The 24,166-nt window shown below is 34.2% G+C and overlaps 1 protein-coding gene across 2 annotated transcripts in view; it reads left to right on the plus strand.

The window, feature by feature from the left end:
• SPRED1 (sprouty related EVH1 domain containing 1) overlaps positions 1-24,166 on the plus strand; it is a 120,210-nt gene that overhangs the window by 76,122 nt on the left and 19,922 nt on the right. For both annotated transcript variants that reach the window (XM_026480055.4, XM_057306193.1), the window contains 3 exons: positions 2,901-3,069; positions 6,395-6,444; positions 21,784-21,936. In XM_026480055.4, coding sequence (XP_026335840.1) covers positions 2,901-3,069; positions 6,395-6,444; positions 21,784-21,936 — 372 coding nt within the window. The remainder of the gene's footprint in view (positions 1-2,900; positions 3,070-6,394; positions 6,445-21,783; positions 21,937-24,166) is intronic.

Raw genomic sequence — 24,166 nt, forward strand, 5'->3', positions numbered from 1 at the left:
CCAATTATTGATTTTGGCTAGAAGTGATCTAATTTGAATTCGGCATTTTTATTTCAAAAATGAAATGATTTTTCCTTGGACTCAAAAATATTTCAGGAAGTTACTAGTGAAAAAATTTAAGTCTAGTTACCAACTATACTACTTCTTAGATAATACAATTTGTAAACATGTAATTATCTGTTTGTAAGGTAGCAACTATAATAAAGTACATAGTAGTTTGAAAGTACGTATTTAAATTTACTCTGCTCTCCCAAATTGTTAGTTGTTATTAATGAAACAAAAATGTGGTTGTACCCATTTTTGACTTGGTCTATTTTAAGTTCTTCTGGCAAACAGTCCAGTAATTTTATGATGGGAGTTTTGCTCTATATTTCCCAAAATAACTTGGAATATATCTTCAGAAGTTTTAGTTATTTAGTGACTGTGGCATTTTCCTCTCCCTGCCATAAAATACCCTAGAATTTCTTTCAGAAGAAGGAAAAACATTGGAGATTGAAATTTTTCACTGCCTTTAAAATCCATTAACTTTAGCTTCTCAGAATCTGTCCATAAGGTCTTTGAGATCCTAAGTGCTTTTATTTATCATTCAAATTTCTCTTCCTTCTTTATTAAAAAAAGTCTCGTCTTATAAATAATGATCTAATTTTTCATAGCGGTTACTGTATTGTGGATTAGAGGTGTCACCTGACGATCAGCATTGCCATGACTACTACTATTGATTGAGGGCTACAAACCAGTGTTAAAATTTTACTGCTTTTTAAAATGCTCATGCACGTACCTTTATTGAGATCCTTATTTCTCTGTACAGCTTCGAGTTACTGTCTTGTGTTATTTCATTTCACTCTGTAGGATTTCCTTGAGCTTTTTTTGCAGGGCAGATCTAGTTTTAACGTTCTCTCAGCTTTTGTTTATCTGGGAATGTCTTAGTTTCTGTCCTACGTTTGAAGGACAGCTTTGCCACAATAAAGGATTCTTGGTTGACTTTTTTTTTCTTTTAGTACTTTGACTATATCTGCCCATTATCTTCTGGCCTCCAAAGCTTCCAAAGATAAATCTGCTCGTATTCTTTTTTAGGATCCCTTGCATGTGACAGTTCACGTCTGTCTTGCTGCTCTCAAGATTCTCTCTGTGTCTGATGGTGCGGCTCTCTTTTGAATTCATCTTAATTGGAGTTTGTTGAGCTTTTTAGATGTTTATATTGATGTCTTTCATCAAATTTATGAAGTTTTAAACTATTGTTTCTTCATGTATTCTCTCTGCCCCTTTTCCTTTTCTTTCTGCAGCTCCCACAATGTGTGTGTTCCTCTTTTTTTAAAAAGATTTATTTATTTATTTATTTTGAGGGGGTGGCAGGGTGGCACAGTGCGGAGGGGCAGAGAGAGAGGTAGAGAGAATCCCAAGCAGACTCCATGCTGAGAGCAGAGCCCAGTGCAGGGCTCAGTCTCATGACCTCAGATCATATGATCATATGATCTCAGATCATAGAGCCAAAATCAAGAGTCTGATGCTCAACCAGCTAAAACACCCAGGCACCCCTATGTTGGTCCTCTTGATGGTGTCCCACGGGTCCCTTAAGCTGTTTGCTTTTCTTTAATCTTTTTCTTTCTGTTCTTCAGACTCAGTAATGTCTGTTGTCTATCTTCAAGTTCACAGATCTTTTTCTGCCTGCTTAAATCTGCTTTTGAATCCCTGTAGTGAATTTTTTGTTTCATTTATTGTACTTTAGAGCTCCAGAATTTCTTCATTTCTTTTTAGATTTTCTATCTCTTTATTAATACGTTCATTTTGTTTGTACATTTTTTTCTTAACTTTCTCCTTAAGACAGTTTTGTGAGTTTTTTAAAACCTTGGCCTAATAGATCTGCCATGCCTTTTTTAGGGACAGTTTCTGTTAATTTTCTTTTTTTCTTATAGTGGGAAAAGGAAAAAAATGAATTTACTGTTTCTTTGTGTGCCTTGAGCTTTTTTGTTGAACATTGAACATTTGAATCTAATTATGTGGTAACTCTGGAAATCAGATTATCCCCCTTCCTTCCACAAGATTTGCTTTTTTGCCTTTTTTTTTTTCCTTTTAAATTGTTTTAGGCTGTCTCTATGCTGAGGATCTGCGTGAAGTGTAAATTTAGGTCTTCTCATGTCTTTTCTGAGTATTTCCTTGGGTATGAATAGTCACTTTCTAATTTTCCCCATGAATGTAATTGTTTTTGAATGTCCTAGACTTTAATGTCTGGCACTGAAAATGGGAAAAAGTAAAAAATGATAGATAAAAAAGGATGCTGATCCTTTAAATAGCCTGGACATTTCTTCCTTCTGCTGAGGGAGGGACTAGCCATAATAACTATGGCTATCCTCCTCTTCGTCTACATCTCTCTGATCACAGTCAGCCATCAGTAATCAGAGCACAGATCGCTGATATTTGGAGGACAGGGTCCTTTTTACCCACCCTGGCTCCTGCGATTTGATCAAGCAGATCCAGGAACAAGATGTGCATACCTCCCTGCCATGGGGGATGGGGAGCTGCTACTGTACTAATGCTGAGATTGACCAAAATTAACCCCAATTTAGTGTCTGTGTCTTCCCTTGGGAGTTGCAGACCTTCCCTTCAGAGTTCCAGCATAGTTATGTCAGACAGATTCTGCCAGTGTAATTGTTGTCTAAGTGGGGAGAAAGTTTCCTTCTTACTTTGTCATCTTCCCAGAATCCTCTCTAATCCCATTTTAAAATTTCTGTATTGAGTGACTTTATGAAGTAGATTAAGTAGCAAGACTTCTATATTAATAAAGGGGGGAAATGCATTTACTGAAATATAATAGCTCTTGTTCTCACCTCAGTTTGTATTTAAGAGCTACATTAGATTATTTGATGTATGTATAGTAATCTTTCGCATTTAACTTTTGGCAGGTGGTTTTGGAATGTATGCTTAAAAAAGACCTCATTTACAATAAGGTCACTCCAACATTTCACCACTGGAAGATTGATGACAAGAAATTTGGCCTTACCTTTCAAAGTCCTGCTGATGCTAGGGCTTTTGATAGAGGCATTCGAAGAGCTATAGAAGATATTTCTCAAGGTAGGTTTTCTTGACGATTTTCTTAATTTGTTTATCATATATAGAGTAGAGTGACTTTAAGCAAGTCAGCTTTTGTGATGAATGTGATTAGCTTAGAAAGCTCACTGTAGGCAAAGATAAAAACGATGGGTTTTTAAAATCTGGTCTATATTTGTCACATCATAATATATACCACTTACATGTATTTTCTTGAACCCATCAATAGCAACCTTCGGATAATGCAAGTGTTTTTAAGTAAGAGCATGAAGAGGGAACAGTCAGAACTTTTAAAATCCTTGTGTGTTGTGAGATCAGTCATATCCTTGTTTTGGTCATAAAAAAGAGAAAATTTCCAATAATCAAATATAGTTGACCCTTGAACAACACAGTTTGAACTGTGCTGGACCACTATATGTGGATTCTTTTATAGTATAGTACCATGAATAAATTTTCTCTTCCCTATGATTTGCTTGGTAATGTTTTCTTTTCTCTATTTTATTCTAAGAATACAGAATGTAATACATATAACATACAAAGTATGTGTTCACTGTTTATAGTAATTGGTAATGCTTCAGTCAACAGTAGACTATTAGTAGTTAAGTATTTGGGGAATCAAAAACTGTATGTGGATTTTCAACTGCATTGGGGTGGGGCAGGGGTAACTCCTGTATTGTTCCAGGTTCCACTGTATTTGGTTATTAGAAGTTTTCTGTTTTTCATAGGTAGACTCAGTTTTTCCTATGGCAAACCTTTTCTTGAAACTCTCTTAACTCTTCACCTGATTTCATTACTGAGGTTTGGTAGAGACCACAGCCCCATCTATCTCTGTATATTTTGCCAGTCTGTTAAGATACTAACTAAAGCTTGCAGGTTTTAAAGGGAAGAAGAATGTATTTACATGTAAGACTGGCCTCTGCTTAATTAAGCAAGAAGAAATCACTTTAAAGCCCATTTCTTCCCCACAATGAGGTTATAATTAAGACTTGATTTGTTTTTCTAATTAAGAAGGAAAATTGTCTCTATAAATAGAAATCACCTTCTATATAAAGTAACTGAATCAAAATATATTAGGCAGCATGTGATTTGTATATTTTGAAGATAACGTTTTAATAGGAAAATTAGAAGAAATGAATGAGACTGACCATAGGCAAGAACATGGAACTGCTTAATACAGATCTGTACTGATAGTGCTTGAAACTGCTTAAATAATTTATTTAGCTATTTTAAAAGATTAGAGATTGGTAAACAGTGATTTTCAGTTCAGAAAAATTTCCATGGAATAGTAGCATTCATTTTATTTTTATTACAAGAACCTGTAAGTTCTTTCTAGATAATTGTTCTCAATGTTGGCTACCCATTTCAGTCACCTGGGGCACTTTGAAAAATAGAATAACTGGTCTCTACTCCAGACTATTTGAATCTGTCTGCCTAGGGAGGGAGCTGAGGCATTCTTTTTTTTTTTTTTTTTTTTTTAGAGTTCCTATTTCAAATGTGATGAAGAATTGTGAAATGATTATATTATGAATTTAGAGGGGAAAAAATTCCTGGGATTCTCTTGTAGTGGTTGTGGTTCTCAAACCACTGCAGGAAATAAGAAGAGCCCTATGCCTCATCCCACAGATTCTGACAATATTGGTTTGAGAATATGCTGTGGTACCAGTATATTCTCTAAAAGTTCCCCATTTGATTCTGATACTTAGCTGGTGTTCAAGAACCAGTACTTTAAAAAGGCAATCATTATCCATAGCTGCTGGAATTTTAATTTTACTTTTTACTTTTTTTATTAAGCTTTTTATTTTCATTCCAGTATAGTTAACATACAGTGTTATATCAGTTTCAGATGTACGATACAGTGATTCAGCAATATACATTACTCAGTGCTCATCATGATAAGTGTATTCTTAATCCCCTTCACCTAGTTCGCGCATCCCCCAACCACCTCCCCTCTGGTAACCATCAGTTTGTTCTTTATAGTTAAGAGTCTAATTCTTGCTTTGTCTCTCTCTCTCTTCTTCTTTTGCTCATTTGTTTCTTAAATTCCACGTATGAATGAAATCATATGGTATCTGTCGTTCTCTCACTGACTTTGCTTAGCATTTTACTCTCTGGCTCCATCCATGTTATGGCAAATGTCAGGATTTCGTTCTTCATGGCTGAATAATATTCCATTGTGTACATATACCATTTCTTTATCCATTCATCTATTGATGGACACTTGGGGTGCTTCCATAATTTGACTATTGTAAATAATGCTGCAGTAAACATGGAGGTGCATGTATCCCTTTGAATTAGTGTTTTTTTATTTCTTTGTGTGTAAATAGTAGTGTGATTACTGAATTGCAGGGTAGTTCTATTTTTAACTTTCTGAGGAACTTCCATACTGTTGTCCACACTGGCTGCACCAGTTTGCATTCCCTAAAGTGTTACTACTTTTAAGCCCATACTCAGTGTCTCCATAAAAGTATACTTCTTTCACTAGGATCAAACAGATTGGGTTTCCCATTTTAAAGGACAGTTTATATATATGGAGGAGCCTACAAACTCCTAGCCAGGTAGAATAGACTACAGTACTAATCTGTCTCGTTATTTTTGAACATTTTTTAAAACCTACTAGTTAGTGTCATTACCAACCACTATATAGACTTTCAACAATTCCATTAAATTTCTCCTACTTACTCTTCCATGACAATAAGAATAAACGATGCAACCCTTTCCAAAGGACAGATTTGTCCTCATCTCCATGCTAGCTATATCTCTCAAGGGTAGCATAGACTCAGAATACTTTGCTAAGACATCCTTCCTTATTAACTTATTGAAACTAAAGGCACTCTTGAACACCATGAAAATGTACAGAGAGACACTGATACACAAAGATCAATAGCAACAACTGGTCAATAGTGGTTTAAGGCTTATTGTTTTCTTTCATACAAAAGCAACTAAAATCTTCATTTGGGGTATTAAATACTGTTTTCTGGGTAAGAATTCTTAGAAAATTGAATAAGTCGTATGTGGGTAAACACCAGAGGAGTTGTGATGCGTATACTCTGCCTAGCAGTTTGAGCATTTTAGAAAAATTAGGGGTAGGGCTTACTAGAGATACTACACTTTCGCAGAAAACATCTCTTTAATAAATAACTGGAAATATACCCATAGAAGAGGAAAATAATCACTTTATTCTCCTAACAAAGAGGCAGGTATGAGTGGCTAACATCTGACTTGTTGCCAGGCAGCCCAGAATGATCTCTGATCAGTTCTACAGTATTATAATGATTTAATCAGTTAGTCAATAATACTAAAACCTAAGACAAAAATTCTTTGCTTAATTAACATCTACCTGTTTTTTTAGGATGCCCAACATTTAAAAATGAAGCTGAAGGAACAGAAGATGACTTACAAGTAAGTAGTTTGCCTTGAAAGGAATTTCTGAGCATAAACGATAAGGAAGAAATCACTAACCTTAATAAACAACTTACATGAATTTCTAAGAAAATTTCTCAGACACTGTCAAATACAGAGAAACAGAAGCAATAGGATGTGTGGGCATGTGTATAGGTAGGTGTTATAAAGAGTTTGTTTTTGTTTGGTTTCCTTGGGTTGGTTTGTTGGTGGTCGCGGTTGGTTTTTTTGGTTTGTTTTTAAAGGGATTGGCTCAGCGATTGTGGGGACTGACAAGTTAGAAATGCACAGGGTAGGTAGCCAGGCATGTATGGCAATTTTGACACACTTTGATGTTTCAGTTTTGAGTTGGAAGGCAGTCTCATGGCAGACTTCCTTCCTCTTTCGGAGACCTCAGTCTTTTAAGTCTTTTTGTAATGAGACCTGTCTGCTTTATGGAGGGTAATCTCTTTTACTTAGAATATACTGATTTAAATGTTAGTCGCATCTGAAAATGCTGACACAACATTTAAACCGGTGTTTGACCGAACAGCTTGGCACTGTAGCCTAGCCAAATTGACATAAAATTAACCATCACATACAGGCAAGGTACCTGTATAAAGAATTCACAGAAAAGGAATTGCAAATTGTTAATAAGCATATATGACCAAGTAAGCAGCAGGTGGTGTAAATTGACATATTTAGTTACCAAATCAAGAAAGGTTTAAAAATTGACACTCCCCTCTAGGGGTGACTAGGTGGCTTGGTTGGTTAAGTGTCCGACTCTTGGTTTCAGCTCAGGTCATGATCTCTGGATCCTGGGATCAAGCCATGTGTCCGGCTCCATGCTCCGCATGGAGTCTTCTTGTCCCTCTCCCTTATCCTCTGCTTCTCGCCATTCTCTTTCTCTCTCTCAAATAAATAGATAAAATCTTTAAAAAATTAAAATTTAAAAATAAAAATTGACTCTGGCCCATACTGTATCTATCTGTGAGATTGACAGATTAATGCCATGCTGGAAAAAATGTAGATTGGTAGGTTCTTTTCTAGAAAGCAGTTTGGTAATATGTATTAAAAAGCCTTAAAAACAGAAATCTGAATGCCTATTGATCTAGTGAACCAATTTCCAGTAATTTATACTAAGGAATTAGAGATGTGTAAAATGTTTTTATTGTTTTTTTTTCTTCCACAAAGATTTTTTTATACACAGATTTTTGGATTTGTGTATTTAAAGTATTAATAATAAAAAATAAGGTATTTAAATAGGAAAACCTAAATGATTGAATTAATTAAAGTATATCTTTATTGTGTAACCATTAAACATTTTATTATTAATTTGCTTTATAATATACTGAGTAATAAAAACGTAAGAATTATGTGGTGTTACCACTACTTTGCTAAAATGCTAAATATTTTTGTTTATTACTTTTGGATTGTGGGATTCTGAGCTATATATGACTTTATTTTTAGAATTTTTCCATATTTTTCACGTTTGATGCAAGAAGTATTAATACTTCACAACAATATTAGAACAGTAAATGAACCCAAATTTGTCTGTATACCTAGTATGAATAATCACTTATATTACTGTAAAAATTGTGACCTAAAGACATGGCAAAATGTTTTAAGTGCATTTATAATCAGAAAATAAAAATGTTTGTATTTTGGAAAATTTGAGAGGTATAGCAAAGTTTAAAGAAAAAAATATCCGTGTGCTACCATCCATGATAACCACCATACTTATTTTTAAATATAGCCTTTGGGATTTTTTTCTGTACACATAAATGTGTATGCACATGGGTTATTATAATATCATTGTACTGTAGTCTTTTTTTTGTACTCGGATATATAATATTTGTGTCCTTAAATACTTTTTCAAGTTTATAATTTTTAATGTTTTTATGTATTTTTTTATAGATGTATTTTAATTACCAGTCCCCCTATTGTACACTTAAGAGTCCTTTGTTGTGTTTAAATATATGAATCTTTTAATTTTATTTTTGGTTTTTTATTATTTTAAAAATACAGTGAATTGCAGTTAATTAGATATAAGAAATAAGTAATAAAATGAAAATAATATTTTTTACTTAAGTCTTTAACAAAGGAGTTCCATTTTCTACTGGTATCAATCAAAATATGAGTCCGGAAATAGGATTCTGGATTGCTCCCTGTGATGAGAGTAAATTTGGTTAAAATTCAGTTTCAGAAAGTTAGAGTTTCATATACTAACACTGTTCATTACATAATGGCTATTATTCATTTTAATATTCTTCTGATTTGGTTTCACCTCATTTCTTTTTATACCATTATGTAAAGGAAAAACTGCTACAGGGCATAATTGTTTGCAGTACTCTGTGCATATAACAGTCAGTGGATTTTGTAAAAAAAACCATTGTATCCATAATCATATTTACTACTAGTACTGTATTTTTCAAAGCTTTGGTGTAGAATAAAAAATGGGGAAGATATTAATGAGGAATAATAAATGTATCGCAGAAGCAGACGAAAGAGTAAAAAGTTAGAATTAGGACAAGGCTAGTGAGGAGAATTACTGTATAACAAAAAGCAGCAAGAGTAGTTTTCTATTAGCTCCTTGGGATGGCTGCTTCATAGTAAGGTATCTCCAGTGCCCCCAGTCCAAATCCACACACACACACACACACACACACACACCCCTAAAAGAGTTATTTGTATTTTAGCTTCATTAGACATTAAAGCACTTGGTTCCTTTTTTATTTTCTTAATGAAATAGAAAATATGCATTGTTACTAGAGATTGTAGTAGTAGGCTTCCATTTAAATGTAATTTTACTAAGCAATTTTTTTATCAAGTTTTTAATTCTTGGTTTTACATTCTGTAGTGTTTTTAAAATAGATTATTAAATTATATTCCTTTTGGTAGAATCTAATTGTTCTCCCCCTGAGTGTACGTTATACTTAGTTGTTTCTTAACAAAGAGACTTATGGTAGAAGTGACAGAATGTGACTTCCAAGGGTAGATCATAAAAGACATTGCAGCTTCTTTCTGGTTCTCTTGGATTACCTGTACTAGAAAATGACAACTGTCATGGGATGAGGACACTCAAGCAACCTAGTGGAGATGTGCATGTGGTGAGGAACTGAAGTCTTGTGACAATAACGATGTTAGTGAGCCATTTGGGAAGCAGGTCATTTACTCCCAAACAAGCCTTTAGATGACTATAGCCATAGTTGATGTTTTGATTATAACTTCATTGGAGACTGTGAGCTAGAACCTATTAACAGTTACGCTGTTCTTGAAATCCTGACCTGCAGAAATTATAAAATGTTAAGTATTAATTGAAGCCTATAAATTTGGGGGTAATTTGTTACTAATACAGATTTAGGTACCCATAAATGTGATGCTGCCAACAAATACTTTAAAATGTGGGATAGACCTTGAACTTGAATAGTAGATAGAAATCTTAATGTCAAGCCTTTGAGGAGACTGCCAATAAAGGCTTAAATCAAAATGAAGAAAACCGTATTGGAAACTGGAAGAAAGGGAGTCGTTACATAGTAGCAGGAAGGTTAGCAACACTGTCAGTTACAGTAATATGGGCCCTAGAAAATGTATCTAATGAGCTATGTGACCTAGCTAAGGAGATTATCAAGCAAAAGGTTAAAACTATTGCTTGGTTTCTTTTTTCTGCTTATGGTAAATTGGGTAAAGAAGGGCTCCAAAGCGAAATGGAACCAGGACCTTCTGGTTTGAAACTTCTCATCCTCTCAGTATATCAAACTATGCTAAAATTAGGAAATGGTTTCCAGGCAAAGATCAAATCCAGGGCACTCTCAGAATAGCTTTGTCTAAAGATGAAGCCAAGTGTGTGATATATAAAATCCTTTAAGACCTCAGAAAGATCTAAGGTATGCCTCCAAGAACTCTTCAATCAAAGTGATAGGGCTTATTATCAGATTAGGGTTGTCCCTTAGCAAAAATTAAAAGTAGAGAAGAGTTTATCTCAGGTTTGTGACTGGGCCTTTTGTCTAATGGTGTGAACCCCAGTAAGAATCACAAGAAACCCACAGTGTTTTCAAAAGAGTTATTTTGGCAGAAGTATCACCACCTCAGACTGAAAAGTGGCCCGTTAGATCCCCAAAATTCTGGGAGAAGGCAGGTTAAAACATTCTATACGCATATATGTAAATATGGGCTACCTTTCATAAAATGGAAGGGTGACTCAGAAATCAAAGACTACATCTCCAAGGCCAGAGACAAGAGCTGTGGAGAATTATTCCTAAATCCTAAGTTCTCTTCAAGCAACTTGGAAGGTGTTTCCACCTTGATTTCAGAATTACTTTGGATCAGTGGCTCCATTATGCTTCCTGTTTTCTTTTGTACATGATGGTGCTATAGCAGTTTTCCTCTGTCTGTCCTACTGTTGTATTTTGGGTATATGGAGGGCAGTTAATTTGTCACTTTAGTTCCCAGGTCTTTACATTGGGAGAAATTATACTCCGAGAATTGTGCTTAAGGAACTATACCTTAGAAGTTTCATCTATATATGGATCTATTTAGATCACAACATCCTGAATGTGAAGTTATTGCTCTAGAGGGATGAGACTTTTGGGGAGTCTTGGGAAGGGGATGAGTGTGTTGTGTATATGAGAGAACTGTAAATTACTTGTCTATAAAGTGGTGAACAGTAGTAGTTTTAAAATATGTCCACAAATTCTTTCATACTCCTGTCTTCACTCTAGTCTAATTTCCCTCTCTTTGAGTGTCACTGTACTTAGTGACTCACTTTTAACAAATAGAATGTGAATTAAGTGAGGATATGTCCTAAGAAAATTTGTGGCTTCCATCTTGCTCTTTCTCTTGGATCACTCACTTTGGGAGAAGTCTGATACTGTGTGCAAGGACACTTGAGTGGTTCTATGAAGAGATCCATGTGGTGAGACCTTGTTTCAATAGCCAGCAAGGAAATGGGTCGATCTTGGAAGAAAGTCCTCCAGCCCCAAACAAGCCTTCAGTTTACTGCAGCCATGGATATTACCTTTGCTGTAACCTCCTGAAGCACTGTGAGCCAGAGCCATTCAGCGTAGGTGCTGAAATTTCTCACTCACAGAAACTGTGAGATAATAAATGTTTGTTCTTTGAAGCTGCTCTTTTGTGGTAATTTATTGTGCAGGAATAGCTAACCAGTACACGAGCAGGAAGGGTATATGATGAGAACAAAAGCTAACATCTGTACTCATGTTCCTTTAATCCTAATCTTCATCAGTCCTCAGTTTTTTAGATGATCTCTAGCTTAGGCTAAATTCTGTCTTTCAATAGAAGTGTGTGTTGTATCTTGGTTTTATAGCCCTTTTATAACTAGGAGTATGTTCCGGTAGAAAAACTCATGTTTATTGTTTAAAGAAGTCTGACCTGATTATAATACATTAACCTTAATTATATCAAGAAAGGAGTGGGGGATACTGAAATGCTAGCAAATATGTGAGATAAATTTTTCTGAACTTCCTATTTGAAAAAATTTTAAAAGAATCACTATCCAGAATTAAAACTGCCAAAGAAAACTCTTAAGTTTACCTTAGTAAACTTAAGAGTTTACTAAGTTTGATTTCACGATATGCCAAAGTTTGATTTCACGATATGCCAAAGTTTTACGTGTCGTTCTTATTTTGGAATATATTGTAAGTTATAAAATATTTTAATTTATTTAATCACTTTATCAGAAATAAAGTACATCATTCTTTTGTAATTCACCTAATGGGCTTGGCATAACTAAACATTTTGAAATTATTTTGAATACAAGTTGGCTGTGATTTATAGCAGTAGTTAGGTTTACTTTATTGGTGATTATTTGCAAAGACAACGAAGATGGTTTTTAAAGAATAACCCATTATCTAATTTTTTTAACCCAGAAGAGGTAATGATTTTGTTTTATTTAGATCATTAAATGTCTTGAAGGCATTAAATACCAGAGTGGAAATCCTCATCATTTTAAGTATTTATTAATTTATTCAATAATTATTTGAGCACCTTTTCTGTTCTAAAGCTATAGTAGACATTTGATTATTTGCTGGTGGACACCTTTCTGCTTTCAGCAGTTCAGTGTCTTTATCAGTCATCATGAATCAACAGGAAGATTTTTATTTTATATCTGTCTTTGAAGGGTTATGTAAAATATATCATCATTTGGATTTAAAATCATATCTCACTCATCTTTCATCCCTGATGTTTTTAGTTCAGTGCTGATCATATACCTAGGTGGTACCCAAGAAGGGTTTTTTAAAGAAAAATCTTCACACTCGAGATTTTTAATCTTAGCTGTAAAAAGGTATGAATGTTGTATTCATTGGTTTCTTTCTTTGACTGTTTTAATAAGCCAGTTAAGGTTTTGTTTTGTTTTGTTTTTTTAAATGCTAGCTCATATTTGTTATAAGATCATTTTTACAGTGTTTCTCCAATCAGAGAACAGCTCTCGTTGTTCAGATATGCTGGATTGGTCAAAACAAAACAAAACAAAACAACCCATAAAATTAACTCACCTCCCAATAGGCTGTGGTTCTAAGAGGAAAAGATCTCCTATTTCATGCTTTTGGGAAGAAGAAAGATGACACTTAATTGATCTGAAGTGAAAGTTGTCTTATTTTTTCTTTTGGCCACTGAGAAATACTTCACTGACTTAATCTTTTAGAATTTGATAGTGTCATTTCTGAGCCAAAATGATTTAAGAGATTATGATTTACAGTTATTGATTGTTCAATGTAACTTTGCTTTAGGAAGGGGGATATGAATTATTCATGTACTAACTTTCAAAGGTGGTAGCATTTTAATAAGGCTTTATATCTGAAAACTAAGTTAGTAGATAGGCATTATTCTTTTTTAAAGATTTATTTACTTAGAGGGAGGGAGGGACAGTGCAAGTGCTTGAGCAGGGGACGGGACAGAGGGGAGGAATCTCCAGCAGACCCACTGAGTGCAGTGCCGCACGGGGTGGGGGGCTCAGTCTCACAACCCTGAGATCACGACCCAAGCCAGAATCAAGAGTCAGATGCCCAACCGGCAGAGCCACCAAGGCACCCCCATGGATAGGCATTATTTGGCTAGCAAATGAATGTTATAATACTGTGACTGTCACCATCCTACATTAAGTACTGTCCGATAGTTGAGTTCCACAACTTTAGTATATTTCAGATTGAGTTTTATTATCTAAAGGGAACAGAAGAACTGTATAACCTTTTTGCATAATGGTTTGTTATTTACATTTTTTTTCTTGACTCTTAGACTAATACATCTTCAAGTAGAATATTTGGGTAGTTAGAAAATTATAAAGAAGAAATCAGGAATCATTTATTCCTACCCAGAGTTAACTGCTATTAATATTTTAGGTACTTCTGCCTAGGTTTTTCTTTGTTCTTTCGTATTGTGTTCAAATACATACTTCTTTAACGTACCATGAGAATCAAAATCTCTTTTCCATTTTCAGTGTGTGTGTGTGTGTGTGTGTGCATGTGTGTGTGTGTGTTTTAAAGATTTTATTTTTAAGTAATCTCTGTACCCAGTGTGGGGCTCAAACCTACAGCCCTGCAATCAAGAGTCTCATGCTCCGTGGACTGAGCCAGCCAGGCACCCCTTGACTGTGTTTTGAAAGGAGTTTTGTTTGTATTGGTGATGGTAGTGATTGTGGTAGTTGGAATTCAAGTAGTATAAATCCTAAAATTTGAACCCACAAAGTCTGACTTCAGAGTTTTTGCATGTAGCCATTATAATCATATAATTGTCCAAATAATCTATTTAACCATTCATGTTTTATTGAAACTTTATTTTTCACAGCCTCTCGCATTAATTTTTGTTGGTATTTTTCTGAATGTGACCTTAGGATAAAATCCTAGAAATACATTTACCAGTTCCAGGATTGTATAAATTAATATAGTTACCAGAACAGTGTAACTACTGCCTAATAACAAATTAACAGACAATAAACAATTCCTGAAAAGCTAATATCACATTTAAGTCACGCTAACTTTATTAGAAAAGGAGTTTAGTTTGTGTGTTGATCAACCTAGACTGGAGGACTTTTTTTTTTCTTCTGTTTTTGTGGGACATTATGTCTTGGTACATTTCTCATTCTTTCCATATTGTTTCATCACTGACTACTGTGCTCAGATTGCTTAAACGAAATTCTATATGTGCTATTAATGTTTTTAGACAAAGCTCATAGACAAATGCAAGATTAAAAACTCACAGGTTAGTGTATTCTTACTCCTAAACTAATCAAAGGAATTAAAGAAATCTAATGAGCAGGATAGGAGATAATTGTGGTCAGATCTAAATTGAATTGCTTTTGGGTGCTACACCAAAATATTAATGGTGATTTTGCTGGGCTTGTGAAATTGTAATTTTTTTTCTGTGCTTCCCAAGTTTTCATAATTTGAGTATATAATTTTAAATGCCAAAAGAATAGCACTTTTGGTAGCATTTTTAACATATGCAATACTAAAATATAAGACTTCTTTATCGAAGAACATTTTAAAATTCTTCCTTCACTCTAAAATTAACTAATAATATAATTACTAAAATCTTCTCTTGTTAGGTATAACCCAGCCACATATTTTCAAACCTGTGCTTTGTGATATACAAATAGGAGAGTAAAGTTCTAGTGCAATAAGTAGACTGATAACACTTTTTTCACACCTGATTATTTGTTGAGAATCATATATTTAAAAAGGTTTGCAGAACAACGGTAAGTTGTCTCTACTCAGAATTACATAGTAAGAAGGGACCAAAGGGAAGCGAGAAGCAAAGTCTGTGTCTGTTTTCTCTGCAGCTGTCATCTAGCCTTATGTTCTGAAAGAGAGCTACAGCTGGAATTATTTTATTGCTTTACCCAGCATCCTTTTGCCTCTACACACAAAATTGCTATAGTAGTCTTAGAAAAAGGAAAAGCTAAACAATCTCTTAGCAACCATAGGAGAATAATTATTATAGCAGCCTCGAGAGTGAAACAGATTTCCATTGTACATAAAATATTGGCATAGGTTACTATATAGATAATACAGATGAGCCTATGCCAGCACTGAATGTGGGTGTATATGACTGCTATAGATAATTTTTTTTAAGCTAGAGATCATGAAAATGTATGTACAGTCTTTATGTATATTATGTGTTAAATTTTCTGCTCTTGTGAAAGATTTTTGGCATTTCCCACCACCTAACTTTAGAATATGTCCATGTTCCCATAGTAATTGTTACTTTTAAGGGGTTGTAATTCAGTTAAAAACATTCAAATTTGACGAAGCCTGAATACTTTTTACTCAGTTGTATCCAACTTAAGAAAGTTTTGGTTATTATTAATTTTAATTATGGAAATATCGTTTTTGGAAAATAAAATATTTTTCTTATTTGGCAAATAAGATTGGCAAAGATCAGTAAGTGATAAAGCCCAGTGTGAACAGACATGTGAGGAAATGGTCCCTCTGTCATATACTATTGAGGAGTTTTCAAATGATACATAAGCTTGCTGAAAGATAGCTTGGTAATTTAATGGGAATATATGCATATTCTTTATTCAGTGATTCTATTTAATGGGAATGAATCCTAAGGAAATATTACCATTGCACCAAGATGTATGTATAAGGACATGCGTTGCAACATATATAACAAAAAGTTGGAAAGAATCTGAAGGTCCATAATTAGAGTATTGCTTATAGAATAGATGACACACACAAATACTAAACTGATTTGTGACCACTTCAAAGCACAAGGTATATCTTTATATATTGATGTGATGAGAGGTCCATGATACATTAGGAAGTGAAAAAAGGCACCACATGGATAGACTGTCTACAGTATAAATGGAACAGTATTATACATAGGATATGAACAAATACACATGCATTAAGAAGTCTGGAAATCTCTGTCAAATAGTAGTAGGTGTTATTCCATGGGGTTAGGAGTATGGGCAGAATTTCTCTGTGTAATTTGAACTTTTACATTCATTAAAATTATTCTTTTGTGGGTGAAGATTTTTTTTGTTAAGGAGTTCTTTTTCATCATTTTTTTTTCCTGTTACACCAGATTTACTCCCAAGAGTCTATATTATTTTATTGTGATCTGATTTGTGGATGGTTGCATATTAGACATTATTTATATGATACTCACTATATGACAGGCATAATTATAAGCTCCAAGGATAAAATGTAGGCAAAGTCTCCCATTAGTAGTTCTTGGCAGAAATATAAATAAGAGAACACTTAGAATATAGGGTGATAGATACAAGTATTTTTGAGGAACTTTAGAGGAGGGAATGATTAAGTTGGGAGTGGATCACCAAAGACTTTTTGAGAGTTTATAGCTGACATAGAGTTTTTCTTGTGGAAAAATTGAAGATAGTCATTGTGGGCAGAGGAAATGACATGTACGAAGAATCAGAAGTGTGAAATGTCAAATGGTAAGAAACAAGTACATCAGTATTTCTGACACCAAAAGATTTGAGGATGAAATAGTATTAGGAGCCATGGTAAAATAACAAACCTGTGCATTCGTTTGTTAGTTCTTTTGTTCATTCTCAGAATTTCTCATTTGCAGAAAGAAATATTATGTAACTTTTAGTAAGACTGATCCATTGTAGAAATTAAATAGCAGATAAATACATAAAAGTGCACATTGTGATAATGCCTGGGCTTGGTGAGAATATGGATATGTAAATTGTTAGAATTACCTTGGAAACTAATTTTTATCATGTAAACTGGGTCATAAGTAGGTATGTCCTGTAATCCACCGTTTTTATTCCTGGATATTTACCAGGAAAACCTCTTGTACATATATATCATAAGGTCTGTAAAAGAATGTTCTTAGCAACATTGTTTGAAATGGAAAAAAAAAAAAAAAACAGTTTCATTTTAGCCAAGTTACTTAATCTTTCTTTTTTAAAAAGATTTCTTTATTTTGGAGAGAGAGAAAGAGCACGCACACAGGCATACAGGGGCAGGGGGAGGGGCAAAGGGAGAGAATCCCAAGCAGGCTTCAAGCTCAGCAGGAGGCAGGGCTCAATCTCCCAACCCTGAGATGATGACCTGAGCCTAAATCAAGAGTCAGATGCCTAACTGACTGAGCCACCTGGCACCCCTATTTAATCTCTTTTTAAAAATTTCTTCATATGGGGTAGAGAGATAATACTATCTACCTTGAAGTGTTGCTGTGGGGATATAGATGAGTTAACTCATGTAAAGTACCTGGGACAATATCTGATTCTAAATACGTGTTAGCTGTCATTGCTACAAAGAAGTGAAAATGAATGAGCTATTGCAGTACGTGTCAACATGAATGAGTTTCACCGAACAAAAGTAAGTCCCTTATAGTATCGTATCAGTCAAATAAAATTCAAAAGCATCTGTAACTAAATATTGTTTAGTGATGACACTTGTGTGGTAAAACCCAAAAGAGTGTGAAAATGAAAAAAACTTCAGGATAGTGTTTTCCTGCTGGTGAAGTGGGGAATGAAAACATGGAGAAACACATAGCAGTGATTTGTTGTTGGTTATAGTCTCTTTCTTAAGTTGAGTAACAAGTAAATATACACATATTCATTTCATTATTCTTTATATCATTATATATACAGTCCTTTATAGAAAATATTTCCTTAGGGAAATATCAACAGTTCAGTGTATATCCTTCCTGGTACTGATAAAATTTTAAAGTATCCTATCAGACAAAATGGGTCATGTCATACTGACAATTCTGTACCTAACTTTCTTTGATTTAACTGTATCGACTTTAATTAGGAATGAAGTCTGATCTTTTCACATATTTATGGTCCTTTTTTCCCCCTATGAAATAAAAGTGGACTTTATCTTGTATGTCAGTGTTGTCTGGGGGGAGAGGGCCCATTTTTATGGATTTGTATAAATTATATTTCTTATGAAGGTGTTCCTCAGACAATACTGATTTTCTTCCTTTCCACTCTCTAGTATGTGTAGGATTCCCCAACAGAGCTTTGATAATTGGAAATCTTAGAAGGGTTCTGAGCAGGAAAAAAAATAGATTTGTATGGACAGCCTTCCCTAAGGCTGGAAACAGGAGATCAGTTAAAAGCCTACTGAAATAAGATAGGCAAAAAAGATGAGGGCTTGCGTGAGAGAAAATGGATTTGAAGGATATTCAGAAGGTGAACTTGTTTAGAAAATAATTTTTTTTTAATCAACAGAAAGATATTTTGTATGAATCCGAAGGGTTTGGGGCAAGGGGTGAAGAATGTCTTAGTTCATTATTTCACATACAGAATAGGGGGAAAATGTATTTAAGCCAAAAAGCATATGACTAATTCCCTAGTTGAATTACTTGAATATTTTAATAGCCTATATTATATTTCAAAATATTACATTCTGTATCACAAACAAAAGAGAAGTATATACCTAGATTTTAAGAGAAATTGTGGCCAACATAAAAGTAAAGCTCTAGGGGCGCCTGGGTGGCACAGAGGTTGAGCGTCTGCCTTCGGCTCAGGGCGTGATCCCGGCGTTGTGGGATCGAGCCCCACATCAGGCTCCTCCACTATGAGCCTGCTTCTTCCTCTCCCACTCCCCCTGCTTGTGTTCCCTCTCTCGCTGGCTGTCTCTGTCTCTGTCAAATAAATAAATAAATAATCTTTAAAAAAAAAAATAAGTAAAGCTCTAGAAAAATCGGAAAATTACTCATAATCAACCATCAAGAATAGGTGTTAACATTCCTTTTATATCCTTTCAATCTTTTATTTTTTATGGTTATGATCATACTGTAAATAAAATTTTGTATACTGACTTTTTTAACACTTAATGTTTCCCCATATAATGGATATTAGTCCTAAGCCTAATTTCAAATGACCACTCAATATTCCATTAAGTGGGGTTACCATAATTTATGTACCCATCCCCATATTTAGGGATTGGCATTAGGGTTATTTCTTCATTTTTACTATTAAAGTAAATATGAGAAAAATACTTTTGCCTAAAGCTTCTTCCATTTAGTACTTTTTTTCTTTGCAAGATTCAAGAATTTGTCAAAATGTTTGAATGTTTTCAAAACTTTTGATACATTCTACTAAAATCACTTTTCACAAATGGTTATTCTAGATTTTACTCATGTATGTAGAATTAGCAATGAATAAGAATGGCCATTTTACGTATTGCTGCTTTTTAAAAAAAAAAAAAACTTTTTCAATATACATCTAAATTTATAACTTGCTGAAGGAGATATAATTAACTGGTAGACAAATACTCTCCCAGTTTGGGATTCTGTAAAAAGGTTAGTTTGTTTCTCATAGTTGAGGAATAATGTGCATTATTATAGATTGTAGACTCTACAGTAGATGGGGGGGGTTTGTTTTTACCGTATGAGACACCTGAAGGATGTTTTCCTTATTTTATTAGCTGAGACCCATTTAGATGTGTAGTTATAAATTCACTGTGTGATATGACCTGTAGTTATTAGGTTAATTCTAGCTGTTTTGGTAAACATTTTTAAGTAGAACTAAGTTATTTGTTACCCAAACAATAAATACATTTCTGTTTATTTAATAATGAAACAGTCAACACTCTGGATAGTTCCCTTTAAAAAATAAATGTATTCTTAATCAAAATGAAATGTGTTTTTGCATAATGTACAGAATATAAGTAGAATTAACCCAGGTCAATAGAGTAAAATGCTTGTTATATAACAAGTTTATGTTTGTTCAGATATGGATTTTTTCAGTAGGCTTTATTTTATTTTACACATCTTAAGTTACTCCTCAATTAGATTGGAATTCAGTAAAAACAACCCGTTCCAAATAGCTGTCACCATTATATGTGTAATTACTACTGACTACTACCACCACTACTGCTACTATAGTAATTCATGCTTGTTTACAGATTTTAATCTCTTGAGTATCTCAAGTAACCCCAAAGTTATTAGTATAAACATACCCAATTTATAATAAAATAATAATTTAGAGAAGTTAATTGCTTAAATTGCTTAAATTTTAGACCTTACTTGGATGAGGCAAGTTTCCAAATTAGGCCCTTTCTCTAAACCTCCTCCCAACCCCCCATGTTTTCTTCTATTCAGTTTGCTTATGATTTTTGACAGTTACTTGAATCATTTATTTTCAAAACTCTAGAACACGTAAATATATTTCTTAAAATTTTTTACTCCTTCCAGTTTTCATCATGCATTTTGAAAGAATGTTTGCTGGTTACTAGTATTTAACCAACTTCTTTCTAGTAATTAATTTAGCATTAACTATCATAACTCATTGGGACAACTATAATGCAAATTAGCTAAAAAGAACAATTAATTGGGTTTGAGATTTAGTTTTAGGTGATAGTACATTCTCAAATATATTTTCTTAAGTTTAATTGCTTTTAGTTTTCAGGGCATTTTCACATATATTATCATCTCACTAAATCCTTAAGAAAACTCATGTGATAAAATAGCATAGGTATTAAAAGTATTTGGTAATTGAGAAAACCAACTTCACAGAAATTAAATGTCATAAGGCTACTTTGTTCCAGAGCAAGGACTAGAACATGCATTTATGAACTAAAATATGTTAGCTATTTTATGAATTTTATTGCTTAATTTTAGAGCACCAAATTTTTAAATATTTTTTTTAAAGCTCATAAAGGTTTACACCTTTAAGATTATTAGCCCTGTAGTGATTACTCCAGATTATTTTAGGTTAAGCCAATGAAAGTATTTCTGTCATTTTTATTTGGCTTTCACAATCTTTTCACATAATTATAAAATGGCAAATAATTTTCTCATTTCTTGAAACAAACAAATTATTGTTTATGAAATTTCAAAAACATGTCATTAGGGACTGTCATTGAGCATATCCCCTACCTAAGTGTTAATGTGCATGACTTGAATCAGTATGTTAAGGCTAATTAATTCTTCATTCATTCAATAAGGTCATGGACTGCTGTCTTCTTTTGATCCCCTGTATCATATAGCACAGCACAGTCCTTGGTACATACTTTTTTAACTTGCAAGACAACACTTCAATTGATTTATATCTTCTCTGTAATAATTTCTTCATTTTCTATGTATGTATGTCGCTTCTTATTAAAATTTAAAGCTTCATTTTAATTAGATTATCTCTCACATGGCATGGTTAAGCTTTTAATTCTTCCTAAGTTGTTTTCTATAAGGAAACCCATTTTGCTCATAAAGTTGATTTATTATTAATATTACTGTTATTTTTTTTTTCTTTTGACCTGGCTCTCTGATCATGATTGAGTTTGGGTAATTGCTGTTTACAGTGATGGTAGTGGTACATAATGATTTGCTAAATACTTGCTAGAGTGAAAGTATCTTACTTTGTTTTTGTTTATATTCTGGCAACTAATGAATTATGGGGATTATTCCCATTAGGCAACTGAAGAGGACACTTCCAGTTCTCTAGTGAAAGATCATCTTTTCCAGCAAGAGACAGTTGTTACCAGTGAGCCATATAGAAGCTCAAGACCTTCTGCCTTTGAAGATCTGAATGCCAGAAGAGTTTACTTACAAAGCCAAGCCAATCAGGTGAGAAGATTAAATATTAACAACAGAAATCTAGGAGAGTATGATTTAATTGAACCATAAATTTGACTTTACATTTTTTGATTACAGAGGTGAAAAAGGAAAGTGTGTTATGTTTTCATTATCTGGGAGGAAAAGCCATTTCAGCCTCAGGAACCAAAAGTTTCCCTAGCTTTACTCTACATGAAACTTCTCAGATGAGATGAAAAATATCCCGAGCAAACGTATCTGTAGCAAATTCATTGATAAATTTCGTAGAGTTGTTTCTTATGGCTTAACGTCAAATACTAATAATGTACTCCTTTATTTTTTTTCAAGATTTTATTTATTTGTTTGATAGACAGCCAGTGAGAGAGGGAACACAAGCAGGGGGAGTAGGAGAGGAAGAAGCAGGCTTCCCGCCTAGCAGGGAGCCTGATGCGGGGCTCGATCCCAGGTCCCTGGGATCACACCCCGAGCTGAAGGCATATGCTAACAACTGAGCCACCCAGGCGCCCCTAATAATGTAGTCCTAAATCAACTCAGTGAAAGTGTTTCCTTTGGGTACTCAGTATACAACCCTCTAATTGTTCCAGCTTGATCTAAAAAGGAAACCTTAATTACAGGCTATAACCCTATTTTTATGCCACTCACAAATGTTATCAAATCTGTCAGAAGACCATTCTTGACCCCATTTCTCTTAGTGATAGAAACAAATGCTTTCATTGTAAATAAGCGTTTTAAGTGTTTCGCTATGAACTCATGTGGTTTAATCCATACCCGGTATATGTCTACAAAGTCAGAAGGCAGTCAAAGTGGTTTTTTAAAAAATGTTTTAAATACTCTTCTTGATAGATGATATTTATAAGATGTGTTAGTGTCCAGTGGCATAGTGGCTATGACTAAAGCCCACCCGATTCTCATTCATGATTCTCATTTTAACCTGATGATCTCACACATGCAGCTTGTTAGGGAAGACATTTGCTTTGCATTTGCTCTTCCGTCTATCTGGAACACTTCCTAGATCTTCACAGAGTTTGTGCTTCAGGTCACTTCTATGAAGCCTTCCCTGGGCAATCTAAATAAAATAGCAACTTTTCTATCACTGTATCCTTACTCTGCTTTATTTTTCTTCATAACATTTATCGCTTCTTAACTTTATGTATCTAATTTTTCTGTTTGTAGTGTTTGTTTCTTCCCAGGTATCTTCAGAAACTTAGAAGTTTCTGAATAAAGTGAGCCTCTAGTTAACATTTGTTGAATGAGAGAGTGAATGAACGCTAACAGGATCAGCTTGAAAGCAAATGATGTTTTGATTCAGTTTATTCCTGGTTTTATCATTCAGTACTGAGAACTTGATTAATTTAGGATCATTTGGTTTTGCAAATGACAAATCCATTCAAACTAGCTTAAGGAAAGGGGACTTTATTTTATTTTATTATTATTATTTTTTTAATTAACATATAATGTATTATTTGTTTCAGGGGTACAGGTCTGTGACTCATCAGTCCTATATAATACCCAGTGCTCATTACAACACATACCCTCCCCAGTGTCCCATCACCTAATTACCCCATCCTTCCACTCCACTCCCCTCCAGCAACCCTCAGTTTGTTTCCTATGATTAAGAGTCTGTTGTGGTTTGTCTCCCTCCCTGGTTTCATCTTGTTTCATTTTTTTCCTCTCTTCCCTTACGATCCTCTGCCTTATTTCTTAAATTCCACATACCAGTGAGATCATATGATAATTGTCTTTCTCTGATTGACTTATTTCACCTAGCATAATACCTTATGGTTATATCCACATTGTTGCAAACGGCAAGATTTCATATTTCTTTTTGATGGCTCCGTAATATTCCATTTGTGTGTGTGTGTGTGTGTGTGTGTGTGCGCACACATACACATATATATATGAGGAGGACTTTAATGACTCAGTGTCATTCCTCAGAATTCATTTTAAGAATAAATACAGCTAGGAATTTTGAGATGTGGGCATTAAGTAGCTTCTCTCTTTCCCCACTCCCACTCTTTGCCTCTATCTTATTCATACAAACTCGGCGTGACATTTATCGCTGTTTCTCTTTACATATCCATTTCATTCTTTTCTTCTATGGCCTAGGTTCCTTGTTGCCTCGTTGATTAGTAGTGTATTATGACTATCAGAATGTCAGGCTCAGCTCTTTAGTCTACATGACATTCCAGCCTAGATCCCTGTAGTCCCAAGCCAATTCTGTATTCTTATAAGAAGGAAGCTG

This window comes from Ursus arctos, unplaced genomic scaffold (genome assembly GCF_023065955.2).
Source record: "Ursus arctos isolate Adak ecotype North America unplaced genomic scaffold, UrsArc2.0 scaffold_36, whole genome shotgun sequence".
NCBI lineage: Eukaryota > Metazoa > Chordata > Mammalia > Carnivora > Ursidae > Ursus > Ursus arctos.